General features: G+C 45.9%; 1 protein-coding gene across 3 annotated transcripts in view; it reads right to left on the bottom strand.

Annotated features, from left to right (window-relative positions):
• Positions 1-13,622, bottom strand: part of Vangl1 (VANGL planar cell polarity protein 1) — a 48,864-nt gene extending 35,242 nt beyond the window's left edge. For 2 of the 3 annotated variants that reach the window (XM_047519723.1, XM_047519721.1), the window contains exons 1-2: positions 13,487-13,622; positions 4,336-4,542 (exon numbers count right to left, since the gene is read on the bottom strand). In XM_047519723.1, the coding sequence (XP_047375679.1) occupies positions 4,336-4,406 (71 nt within the window). In that variant the 5' untranslated portion in view covers positions 4,407-4,542; positions 13,487-13,622. Of the gene's footprint in view, positions 1-4,335; positions 4,543-12,539; positions 12,660-13,486 lie in introns of those variants that run through there. The other variant, XM_047519722.1, reaches the window with a different exon arrangement.
• Between the last annotated feature and the right edge of the window lie 348 nt (positions 13,623-13,970).

Consider the following 13,970-nt stretch of genomic DNA (forward strand, 5'->3'; position numbering starts at 1 on the left):
ATGCCCTGGAAGGGTGTACCTTCCCTGCGGCCCCTTCCTGACTTCTCTCTCTCTCTGCTTCCTAGCCCCCTTCCTGGCTTCTCTCTCTCTCTCTGCTTCCTACCCATCATGTCCTGAGCAGCTTCCCTCCACCACGCCCTTCCACCATGATGTTCTGCCTCACCTTGGGCCCAGAGCAGTGGAATTGGCCCACGATGGACTAAACCTATGAAACCAGGAGCCAAAATAAATTTTTCCTCCTCTAAGTCATTCCTGTCAGGTATTCTGGTCACAATGACACAAGGATGATAACACAGGTCAATTGAGGGGAACATAGAGCAGCTCCTATCACTGCACCAAGTCTGTGCCAGGGGGCTGTTCCTTGTACTGGTCCTGTTGTGGAGGAAGCACAACCTGCCATACAGCTTTTACAAAAATCACTACTACTCAGGTACTAAGTCAGAGCAGGACTTAAGAGTGATGTTCAACAGAATTACGGCCATCCATCTAGTGCTTTCCAGTCTGCAGAAGTACAAGTGGCCCAAATGCTCCAGATGCTGTCACTCCAAGGAACAAATGTAGCTTCCAAGTTTCCTCTGGAATAGCTTTCCCATTCATGCAGACAATGGGTCCACATGTCTATGAGTATGGAAATAGGCGATCAGAGGAGTAAATAGTCTACCAAACCAAAGAATGAGGTGTTAGAAATAAATACATACTAACATATTTTTCCAACTCCACCTAATTAGTTGGGATCACCTGTGGGTTTTTGCTGAGTAGTTGTGTCATCCAAGGGAATCTTCATATCTTCGTCTCTAAATGTATCTCCCCACACTCTTGCCCATATGAGCAAAGATAAGTATATTTCTCTGTGTGTATATGTGTGTGTGTATACTAATGTGCATGAGATGGTGGGAAGAGCAAGCAGCAGTGTGCGGGAGGTACCTACTTATGTCTGTGTGTATGTAAATGCATCTACACAGGCCAATTCTGGAGTTGAGCTCTTGGGGGCTGTTGTAGCCTCCTCACTATATAGCCAGAATTCCTGTAGGTCCCATACTGTTTCCACTTACAGTCGGAATTTCCTGGGAAGATTATTTACTCCTGTTTCTGTTGTTTGCCTATTTCTATTTGGGGAAAGCCAGCCCCACCGGTTACTCCTCCCTTTCCTTCTCTACCACCACCCACTACCTATCCTTTCTCTACCGACTGCTGGGCCTGGCTGGCTGCTTCCTCTGGGCCCTGCCTGGGGTAGGAGGGCTGAGCACAAGGCAAACTGGAGCTGAAGTGGCCTTGGAACAAAAGCACCAATTCCTCCACTGTCCAGGCAGCCCTCTTTTGGACAATACACTTTAGTACATTAGTCACACCAGCTACCCTTCACTTCCCTTGCAAAAGTGGCATTTCCCTTCCAAGAGACGGATGAGCCTGAAACCTGCACAGCGCCTCTACAAACCTTGTAACTTCCAGCAACAATGCTGTCCCAGAGCCTTGGTTTCATCATCTGTAACATGGGTTACCACCTCCCACCCTTCTAGGATGGCTGTGAACATGTTAGGGAGGAACCAGCAGAGACTCCCAAAGTGGTTGTTCATATTGTTGGCAGCTGCTGCATTGAAATCAGGATTCATGCTCTGAACCCCCAGGTTAGGTGAGGTAGGCTGAAGTTAACTGGACACTCTCTGGAGACTGCAGGCATCACCAAACCAGGCCAACAACCTCTTTGCTACCAAAGAGTCATTTGTCATTGGCCAGTTCTCACAATGTCATCAAGCAAACTGTGTTTGGTACACTTCATTATTCCTCTCTGAGTTGAAGTTGAACTAAAATTATCAAAGAGCAAAGTCCCTCCCCTTTCCTGCTCTTTCATTCAAACACCTGACAGTCACAGAGCAGGACAGCCTGCATAGGGAAGCTCCTGGAACAAAATAAATGCCCTTGGCTGCATCTCAGGCCTGCTCTCATGCCTGTGGAGGGTACTAGTACTGCTTAACATTCTTTATGCCCCAACAAAGCCTCCATAGCACATAATACTATCTACAGGTCACAACCCCCAGCCCCTGTTTCTGTACTCTGCTTTGCCTACAATCAGACAATTCACCACCCAGGGGTAATGGTGTTTTGTAAAAAACTACGGCATGCACCTCCAAACCCTTGTGCTCATATCCTTCACTCAGAACTTCTCTCAGAGCAGCATCAGTAACATTCCTTGAGTAACTGATGAGAAGCCCCAGCTTGTATTAACATTTGCCAAGTACTTTCCACATGGGTCCAAGAAGGCACTGTGTTGTTTTAATAGAAAGTTACAGTTCCTTAAAGTTCCCACAACTGCACTGGGGTATCAATTTCCAGGGCCTCCAAGAGGCATGAGAAACAGCAGAGAGCAGCAATGAGCCCCGAAGCACAGAAGTCAGAATTCAAGTGTAGGCAAAGGGGGCCAGAGCTGGTTCCCATCCTGCAAGCTGTCACCCTACTCATCCCTGAACTTCAAGAGAGCCTCCAATTCCTACTTCCATCATTGTGGCAGGGAAAAGGAAAGCCTGGAATGCTGATAAGGGAGGTGCTTTTCCTACTTAGGTCCAAAGAGTTGCTATTTTAAAACAGCTGTTTCTGGTATAACTAATCTGGTAAATTCACCTGCTGGTTGAAATTTGTGACTGGATTCTTATCACCAGAGGTTTCTAACTTTTTCAGGACCTGGGCTCCGGCAGGTGACTCCAAGCTCCCTCGGCCCACCCCAGCAGCACCCACACTTGAGCACTTCGGCTTTGTTTCCTAACTGGAAAGGCCCACCTGGACTCCAGTGCAAAGAGCCAAATATGTAGGATATAAGAGCAATATAAGAAAATTCAGAAAATAATCAAAGTTTAAAAAAAAGTACCACTCACCCATAATCCTATACTCAGAGACAGGCACAATCAATGCTGATCTTATTATGTGTAGATATAACTATTGTAATATACCAAGTTTTGAATTCCTTTTTTAAAAATATTTTATTTAGAGATAGGTTCTCGCTGAGTTGCTTAGGCCTTGCTTGAATCCCATTTTTTAAGTAACATGGTCTCATGGACATTTTTCTCATATCAGCAAACCATCTTTGAAAACCTTCCCTTTATACTCTCTTATTCATTTTTTTAAATTACAAGACACATTTATGAAAAATTGAACAACTACAGAAAGACAGTATAATTGAAGCTCTCATCAGTCACTGTCTATGGCTGAGTCCCTCCCCTTGGAATGGCCACTCCTGGCAGCTTGGAGACTATGCTTACAGACCTCTTTCTGTGTGTGTACATCCACACAGGCTCATAAATAAATTAGCAAATTTGAGATGCACAAAACAAAAGCTCACTCTACAACAGCTGCTTGTGTGGAGAACCGCTCAGCGAGGGAAACAAACACCATGAGTCACCATTCCCACGCCAGTGCAGAACTGTGGCCATGGCGGGCCCTTGGGCTGGGGTCAATAGGTACCTTTGAACATGGTGATACAATGTCAAGGCCAGTAGGAGCTTCAACACAGTCGCTGGTTAGCAACCTCCTACTATGTTGCTAGTTTAAATGCTTTACATAAACTAAGATTAAATCTTGTTTAATCTGCTTAAGAACCCTTTAAGGAGGGGATTGCTGGACACATTTCACAAATCAGGAGATCAGGTTAAGTGGCAGCACTGCGATTTCATCAGCTGTACTCTTAACCAGTACAGCACCGCCTATTTATTCATTTATTTCTTCAGTCATTCCCTCGTTCCTCTACTCAGCAAGCCCTCTGCATTTCAGTAACACAGCAGGCCCTGTGAATACCAGTGCAGACGTGCTCACTCTGTAAAGGGAAAATCTGGCCCCATCACCCAGGACAGCGTTCAAAACCCAGGCTTGTTCACTTGGAAGATTCGTCAAAAAGAAATAAGGCACCTGGCCAATCACGCTGGTTCACGTGAGCCCCACGGCAAATGCATCGTGGACAATGAGTCAGCAGTTTGGGGTGAAACCAGCAAATTAGCACTCATTTTTAAACTTTCATTTGCATTATTGGTAAAGGTTTGGGAGAACTGACATCTAGAAGTGCTTAGAAATGAAGACCGTTTCCACTGCAGGGGGAAACTTTAATTTAAAACCAATTGTGAGAAATGAAGGTCATCAACTGTAATGGTGGCTATAAAATGTAAATTGGTCACATAGCCACTTCCAACACATGTCAACTGCTCTCAGAGCTCAGCTTCTCACGCACCAGTGGACTGAATCTCCAGCACAAACAGCCCTGCAAGCAAGTGGTTTGAAAACTGAGTCTAGAAAGTTCCACCAGCCTACTGTTTTCCCCAAATAGAAGAGTGGAACAACTGATAGCTTACGTACCCTTGTCTGTGAGATTTTTTTGAATGGCTTGAATAGTACGAATATCCAGAATATGTGGATTCGGTATCCATAGCAATGGAGAGCTTCGTCTTGATGAAGGAGCAGGCACTGTTTCTCCTTCAAGGTAAAGAATTTCACCCACTGGTTCCTGAAGCCTCAAGGAGTCTGGGAACCAGAGGAGCAGCTTCTCTTCACCAGGAACAAATTCTGGGAAAGGTGAACAAAAGAGAGATCAATCTTCAAAGCCAATCTTAACTGGGCTGAAGGATAACGGACAGCAGTTGCCTCTCAAAAGCAGCAAACATCTCTATTATGGAAGGAGGGAGTAAGGGTGATGTACAAACCTCTAAATGCTCAACTCATGTAGAAAAAGCTTCCCAGGTGCCTGGGATGGGTGCCAATTGGGCCCAACCCGATCCCAACAGCAGGAAGATGGGTGGTGGCAGAGCGGGGACAGTGGTCCATTTCCTGGCTTTAGCTGTAGGAAGTGGGTTCTCACACCAGTGCTTGACAGAATGCCCAGCCCCCCACTGCCAGTTTGCTGGTTACAAAAACAATACTCAGGAAAGTAGCTTTTGAGGATTTCTGTCATAATTTCCAAAAGTCAATTTAAAAAACAAATTTTGTCTCTTAAATTCAAGACTCCAAACACTTAAAAATTCACCTTACAGAACTAATTCTTAAGGAATAATTATTATTCCCGGACTGTCTATAATACCAAAAAGCTAGAAACAATCTGAACGATCCCCAAAACAAAGGAATCAGTAAGGAAACTCATGGTTCACCTAACCAAAGAAATATCACATGCCTGTATAAAGTGATAATTATAAAGAATGGAGATTTTTATAATGAATGACAAATTCAAAAAGCAAGACACAGGATTGTAGACACATCCTGAATCCAAACATTACAATCACATAAAATAGCTTATGTAAGAAAAAGAATTAAAAGGGGATATCAGAAAATGAAAGCAGGTGATTTACTGGTTGCAGGCTCCTGGGTCCTTCTCCACACTTTCATTAAGAACTGCTTTGCAATAAAAATAAATTGCAAATGTTTCCAAGTACATTCCTGAGTTCCCACTTGCTAAAGCTTTACTTCTAGCAAATTCTGTCTCTCCCAGCACCCTTCGCCCAGAGCTGGACTCCACCCAACAGGGCTCCTCCTTCCATCGCCCCTGGAAGCTGAAACTGCAAACACAGCCAGTGAGATAAGTGTGAAGAAAACACAAAGGAGTGGCAAATGCCATACCCCTGCCCCTACTGAGAGGATGCCCTGTCTCCCTGACCCCAGCAACAAGTGTCTGAGGGAACTGGGCAGGCTGAGGCACGAATTGAGCCTGCATGTCACATCATCACACACCAACACAGTCCCCAGAGCTTCAAATACTGGTTAGAATGAGACTCTTCTGAACAATTGTGCAAGGTCTGCCTGCTACCCAGGGTGAACCCCCTTTACCCAGAGTATCCCAACTCATCATTTCACTGCTCCTCAGCCAAGAAGTCCAAGGCTAGCCCCATGGTGAAGCCTAGGTTCCAGCCCAAGCTCAGCCACCAAGTAGAACAACCTGGGATAAGCCACTAGCCTTCTTGAGCCTTGTTTTGCTAAACAGGGATAAATTAAGCAGCCACCAACCTCACAGGGTTAATATGAAGACACAAGCAGATACTGTAGTATCCAAAGCTGGGTTCCAACCTCACACTTGACAAACTTCCTAGCTACAGGATCTCAGTCAAATGATTAATCCTTTGAACTTACAAATGGCAGGATGGCTGTAATGACCAAACCTGGCCAAGCACCAAGTGAATAAAAATTGGAGGCCATCAGCACTCCCTTCAGTGGTTCCAAACTCCAAGTTCCCCTTGTCCTCAGTGAGAGAAAAGCGTGGAAAGGAGCTGGGGTGGAGGCTTCCCACCCTGAGGCTCACCGGCAGTCTACCACTTACTAACCACTTAGTTTTGCACTTCTGCTTAACCTTGGAGTCACAGGTTTCCTATCCCAGACCAAAATAAATACATAAATAAGTAGCCTATTTGCAGGGGTAACTGTTAAGATTAAATGTGAAATACAATGGGTATTAAGAAGATGCTAATTTGGCTCCTGGACTAAGGTCCACCTTTCTAGGAAATTCAAGAGCTCGTCTTTCTCTCCCAGTTCCATTTCCCACCATTATCACCAGCAATTTCAGTGAGCTGTCAGCATCTTAGAGTCTCACTTCCTTTCTGCTGCAGGCTTTGCTGCTTTCTCACCAGCTTCATACCCGGCAGACACCGACCTTGGGAGATGCAGCCAAGATGTGTAGCCTGGCATGAGCTGAGCCTCTTTCCCTGAGAGCCCATCGCCCAGTTCCCTACTGACCGGCACGTGTCAAAGTTTGGATCCTTCACTCAGAAAACTGACCACGCTTTTTCAGATTCATAATTAACCCTTCATAATTCCTACACTTGTTTCTGCCTTCTAACCCATAACTCTTAGTTCCTTGTTCCTCTCTAACCTCTAGTTATTTCTTGCTAAATATTGAAGGGTATCTAAGAGGCAGGGGCCTAGGCACTGCACACCAGTGGTGATCCTGTCTTCATGCCTCCCAGCTGTGACACCACAGGACAGATGTTAACCTCTCTGAGTTTTTGAAGTTCCACCCATCCACAAAGGCCCCCCAGGAAAATGAGGTTTATTTAATATTCTCTTCCAAAGGTTGCTGGTGAGTACCAAACTAGTGAGGATCCAAAATTCCCAATGTAGAGCCTCCAGCTCTGAGAACCCAAGTTTCATTTCCTTCCCCCAACCTCTGCCAAAGGTCATCATTTTTCATCCTCATTAAAACCTCTACGACCCATTAGGGCAACTTCAGGCATGTCTCTCAAAGGAAATCACAGCCCCCAAGTGCCCTCTGGGGAAAGGCTTTTCCTAACCCTACCAACCACCCTTGCCCAGTTTCTCTCCCATGCTTCCTGACCATACTTGCCAAAGGGGGATCTGTACACACTGTTGCTCTCTATCATCACCAAATCTTCCATCCTCAACTCTCCAATAAAACAACTCACTGGAGTTGCCCCAAGACTGCTCTGAGCAAAAGCCAAAGGTCACATCCTTGTCCTCCTTCTCCAAGTCCTTCTTACCCAGGTGATTCATTCATTCTCCTCTGTATTTAAAGAGTAGCCATCAGAGACCATACCCAGCAAGACTAGGTGCACAGCAATGACAGAGGCATGCTGCCTGTCCTTTGGGGCTCTGCAGCTGACTATCTTCTGATTTGACGGCACCTGTGTCTCTACGACCTCTCCAGCATGTCCTTCCTTCTCCCATTAGGTCATCCCTTAACATTCAAAAACACGCACCACTGTTATTCTCCATTTGATTTACTGTGGTGTATGCTCCTTGAAGGCAGCAGCTATGGCTTCCCTACCCGCAAGACACTTTAACCATAGTAGGTCCCCAACAAATAATGACTGAAGAACAAAGCCCAGATGAACATTTCCTGCTTGGATACCTATTGCTCTACTTGGGATTATCACCACCCCCTGCTACTCTCTCACCTCTTGGCCTAATCTTTCTAATTTCCTCTGCTGTGATGATACCATCACCCCATTAATCTTACGGATCCAACCATGCACCATTTTGAACACTTGCTTCCCTTTTCCCCACAAATCTGACCATTGCTAAGCTCTGCTGGTCCCAGGTCCTGCCCTTATGCTGCTGATTCACAGCAATGCCAAGCTAACCTTAGTAAGACCTCTGGGTGTCCTCAGCTAATTCATCAGTGCAGAGCCCAGGCCTTCTTCTAAGTCAGACTGTTGCTACTGTGGTTACCAACTCTTGTTCTATCAAAGATCTGAGTAAGGATTAAGGAGAAGCAACAGGTAGCAAACTAATAAAATTCACAGTGTACTCATTTTAAGAGGGTTTGAGCTCAGGTTAAGAGTTTCGATCCAGTTAATAAAGAAGCGTATCCTAAAGCTGATACCTGCAAAGACATATTTATGAGACAGTTCCCTGCATGCACCAGGAATTGACAGCACTTATGCAAAGTCAGAAGGGATTCCATTACCAGGGAAGATAGTAAAGTATAAAAAGGAATCAGGTTCCCTGGGTAATAAGCTTACAGGCTGTTGCACTGGCCTGAATAGATGGAGTCATGCAAAGGGGAAAATAGTTCTAGGGGACCCTAGAACTTGGAACTGCCTCCTTATCATACCCCTCAAATGACCTATTTTGTTTGGTCCAGGTTGGGCAGCAAGCAGAGGCCAGAGTGACCTTTAAAATTACAATGCAGACATCACTCCCCTGTTTAAGACTCCTCCATGGTCTCTCTCTGAATTCTGAATAAAATACAAAATCTTACATTTGCTCTGCAATGTCCTGCCCACTAGGCTCCTCTAAGGCACTGGCTCTTTCCAGTCTCCCGACTTTGGCAGAGTGCATCGTTCACTCTTCACATGCCATGTTTTGCCCAATTCCTCTTAAACACAGCTTCTTTCAAGGGGCCTTTCTGATCCTCCAGTCTAAATCAGGCCCTTCTCAACACCCAGCACTCTTCCTGTCCCAATTTCCAAACTACATTTGCTTGTATGATCATTCAGTGTCTGGCTCCTGTATGGACTATGAATTCCACAGGACAGGAACCACTTTCAGTATTCTCTCTCCAGTTCCTAGAATATAACTGGCATCCAATAAATGTTTGCTAAATGAATAAAGGGTTCTGCAGCAGATCTCAGGACACAGCAGCATACATTCACTGTGGAAGAAACCTTGCAGAAAGTAGATACAGCAGTGGTGTTAGAACTAGTTGTAGCCACACCATTGGCTCACAACAGAGTTCATGTTCTAGATGTGCTGAGCAAAAATTGGCAGCAACCTCTTTCAGCTGCTGACCAAAAGAACCCTGACCCTCCTGTCACCCACCCTCTCGAAGCTACAGGCACTGCTTGGTGAGGGGTAGAGGCCCACATCAGGACAGGAAGGGAACTCCTCAAGCTACACTGCATGCCAGCAACAGGAACACTGTCTGGACAGGTGCATACGGTGCTTTTGTCTAAGTGGCAGTGTCTTCAATTCTGGAATTTCCAGGTAAAAATGCCCAAAGAACCTCTTTCACCACTCTTTATTAAGAGCAAGTGAAGGTCAGTGGCCTCAAATAGAATCTTTCCCTAAAATCATGTTCACTCATATAAAATTCACCTGACTTCTGACTTAAAAGAAAAACAGTGCTCAGAAAATCATGAGGGAAATAATAGGTTATGGTAATGACAGTGGTAAACATAAGTTAATCTTCATGAAAAGCAAATTATAAAACATCAACAGTTTTGCCTAGAGCTATTAAATAATTAAGGGGGCTCTGGATGGGGGAGTAGAACATACTGTGCAAGAGGCACAGAGATGCACACGGAACTTCAAGAGTCATCCTGCTCCTTCTTCAATGGATGCACTTCCAAGGGAAAGCATAAAACATGGCTTATATATAAACTGTTTATATATGAACTATTTATATAGACTATGTGCATTACTTTGAATATTTTATTTTTACCATATATAGAATTCTAAGGGTTTACTCCATTATTTATTGTTTATATTTTGAAGTTAATATTTTGCTCCAAGCACCCACTTTTAATTATATAACCTTCATGGGGAAAATTATAATTTAAATAATTTTGTTTAGAGTCAACTTTTCCTCTAAAGAGGACTAACATATGAGCCCAGATTCTGGAGTTAGACCATCGCCATTTAAATCCTGGTTCAGGGTACTCCTTAGCTGTGTGAGCTCAGAGCAAGTTACTTCTCTCGTCCTCAGTTTCCCTACTATAGTAACAGAATTATATTTTTACTTACTTTATAAACTTATTGTGAGTATTAAATGAAAGGATGCAAGAAAATCATTTAGAATACTGCCAAGGACATGGTAAGCACAACTGTTAACTATAATTTTTCAGTAAAGTGAAATTCCTTGGTCAGAAAGAATACCTTTGTGTGGCATATGACTTAACATATCATTTTTATTGAACTTACATGTATCGTTTTGCTTTGATAGTCTACTTTTAACAACTATTATTAACTGTGGCTAAGTAATTTAATAATTTCTACTCTGTCCCTTGCAGGCCTCAGTTACTGTTCCTCCGGTTGGAAGTGAATATCAAAGAGATTAGAGAACATGGTGTGGGTTTATCTGGAGGACCACAAGGTTGAGAGAAGGACGATGAGAACTAGTTTCTGAACCTGTGTTCTATAAATCATATAACATCATCCAGGTCACTGACATGAGGATCTACACGGCCCATGGCACTTGTGACATACTTAATAATCCTTTTATGTCAATAAAGCTCTTATAAATGAATGATTCTGGGTCACTACTCAGAAGGAGAGAAAATATCAAACTCCTTTTACCTGTCTTGCCAACAATTTCAACTCACCTTCCCAGAATAACTGCTCTTGGCTTAAATCATTAATTACTTCTGAAATGCCTCCAGCTGCTGGATATAGATTTCTAAGAGCTGTGAAAGGTAAATGCATCGAGGCTCTACGATGATTTTTTTTGTAAGCAACCCCCTACCCCTGCTAGACTTTAAAGCTTCAGAAGAAGCCACGACGACAACAAAAAGAAACACAATTTCATGAGAACTAGCTCCTCTCTTAGTTCCATGGTGTCAGGTCCAATGAGAGCGGTCCAATAACTGGGATTCAGGAGAAAACGGGCCGGAACAGACAGTAGTAGAACTTGCAGACACCTTTTCAGCAGGCTTCAGTGAGACCAATAAGAATGCTTATAGAAACACAGCCCAGTCAGCAAGCCACCTACGGAGAATAACAGAGCACCATGCCCAAATCACCTGCCATATACTGCTTGGCCCCCAGTTCACTTTACAGAGAGATGACGGCAACAATAATCGAACAGCTTACATTTATCAAGTGCTTACTATATGTAAGACTGTTTTAAGTATTTGCATGTAGTATCTCACTTCTCATAACAAGTCTTTAAGGGGAGATAAAATATTAATTTCATGGCACAGTTAAGGAAACCAAGGTCACACACCTGGTATGTGCTCCAGCCAGGGCTTGAACTTTGGGGAGACTAATTCCAGAACCTGTGTTCTTTGCTATGGAAAATTTATAGCAATGTAGCAATTACCAGAACTGTTTATTTATATAGAGGAAGGTAGGCAACAATCATAAATTGTTCCAAACCACACATAACCTCTCAAAGAATTTTGCAATTTCAACTCCTACTCACAGGTTCAGTGTCCTAAGCATTTGGGGGGGGGGGCAGGTTCAGGAGAAAAGAAATGAATCTGGAACAGTTCTAGTTCTTAAGGAGCTCCAAACACAAAGGCAGACACAATTAAAATCCAGGGTGATGAGGGCCCTCCAGGTCAGCAGCAGATGAAGCCAACAGGGTATGTGTATGTATTAGGAGGATAAAAGAAAGGTACTTTCCGTATTCAACACTTATTAATTCTTCAACAGACAAGGATGACATTGGAATTGTTACTTTGTAAGGAAACTTTAAATTTCCTTTATGGTGTTTGCCTATTGCTTAATATATAAAACAATAAACCGCACTGCACAGAGTCCTTGCAAATACGCCACTCTCGGAATTCTCCCATTTTACTTACAAATTAAGTTGCAACCAAGTCACACTGCCAACACTGTAACAGTGCAAATTTCACACTGGGTATTTTCACCAATCATATTAACAGTCACCAACATTTGGAAGTGCTAAATGCTCACGGATAGGTGAAGGGTGTTATTTCTTTGAACTGCAGAATAAAACAGTTTCCTCCCAACAAATCAAAGCCCCAACCATATCACATTGATTTAATTCAAAAAACTCTAATTAGTGGTTACATAAAATAGCTAATTATGTCTCCCTGGATTCAGACAGTTTCTGCCATCTCACTTAAAGAGCCTGGGAGCTGTGTAATCAAACAACCCACCCACAGGAAGGAGAATGCTAATTAGCATTGTTGATTGGTGACACAAGTTGTAATATTTTTCAGCAACCCTGTAAAATTTATAAACATGTCAGTGGAAACACCAGATTCTTTACAGTTTGCTAGCTTTTGGAATAAGTGTCTAAGAATACATCCATCTCTAACCACAGCCCCCTCAAAAGGGCTTTAACTAACTGCATATACCAGTCATACAATCAAAACCCGCCCTAACACCACCCCATGAGCATGGAAAGGAGCTCTTTCACAGCGTGGGCATTATACCTGGTTTGGAAGCGTAAAAGCTGAGCAACAGATTTCTTGGGCTGCAAGTCTCACCAGCTTCTCGCCGAACCGCCAGGCCGCGGCTCCGCCCCACTTCTACCTCCACCACCGACGCGTTGAAATTTTTATAAAGCTTCACACTTTTCTGGGCGCGTTACTTGGGGCAGTTCAAAGACTGCAGGAGGAAATGAGGTCCTACCAGTAGTGAAGACTACCCTAGCGCAGTGAGATTTCCCAGAGTAGGGACATTCTGGGCAGAGACTGGCCGCACGCCTCTGCTCCACCCCGGCTTTTTTGAAAGTAAACTCCTACCTGCCTGTTGCGCTCTCTGATGCGCAACCGGACGCGCCCCCCTAGGCCTCAGGGCCGGCTCAATTTTGCTAGGGAGGTGTGAAACACAGGCCAGCTCTGTCCCGGTACCTGGCAATTGGCCAGGTGGCAGCCGGGCGCTAGCGATTACAAGGGTCCAGTCCCGCAGCGGGGTGGGAACCCCGGAGCGCGCCGGGATCCTGGGGAGCGCAGGGCCGCTGAGTCCCCACCCGCTTGGCCCAGATAGCTGCCCCAAACGATGCTCCGCACTCCCTAGCGGCCGGCACGCGCACCCAAGGGGCGCACCCCAAAGGCCAGCCAGGGGCGAAGGGGGGCGTCCGGTATACGCGCCGGGGACCCGAGGGAGTCGGGTGCGATGGAGAGCGCAGGGCAGGGGCAGGAAGGCGCCCCGTGCAGGGATAGGAGTGGAGTCCCGGGAAACACGATTCGGGTGCGGTCTGGAGGAAGCCCCGAGAGCTCGGAGCCACAGGAGGGAGGCCCGCGAACCGCGATCTGAGTCCGGCGGTGGGAGTGCGGGTGGAGGGCGCAGGGGCGCGCTGAGTCGGGATGGGGCATCCCCACCCGAGGTCTGCCCACAGGCCGCCGCACCGCAGCGCTCGACCTCCCGCGGGACTCACCTCTGCGCCGGCCGGCGGGGCTCAGTGACCCGCGGTCTCGGCTCACAGCGGCCGCGGCTCTGCGGCCTGCGCTGGGCTCCTGTAGAGGCAGAGCCCCGCCGCCGCCGCCGCCGCTGCACTGCTGCTTTCCGCTTCCTGTCCCGGCGCCGCCCCGCAGCCCCAGCCCAACCCTGCAAGCCCAGCGCGGCCGCGAGCCAAGAGCTGCGAGCGCTGCGGGCCCCGCGGCGGGCCCGGCCCACCTGCAGCGGGGGGCGGGGCGGACTAGAGTGCAGTCACACTCGCGTACACACGGGGCTGGGGACGTCCCCCTCTTACACACATTCACCTCATGTACACACACTCGAACACAGACACACATCCAGCAACCCACCCTCTTTTGGCAAACACGCACATACATCATGAATACACGACCCAGGGATTTACCCTCCACTCCAGGACCCCGACATACTTGCACTCTCAAGCTCATGCACACACACGAACGCAC

The sequence above is a fragment of the Sciurus carolinensis genome, chromosome 1, assembly GCF_902686445.1.
Source record: "Sciurus carolinensis chromosome 1, mSciCar1.2, whole genome shotgun sequence".
Classification (NCBI taxonomy): domain Eukaryota; kingdom Metazoa; phylum Chordata; class Mammalia; order Rodentia; family Sciuridae; genus Sciurus; species Sciurus carolinensis.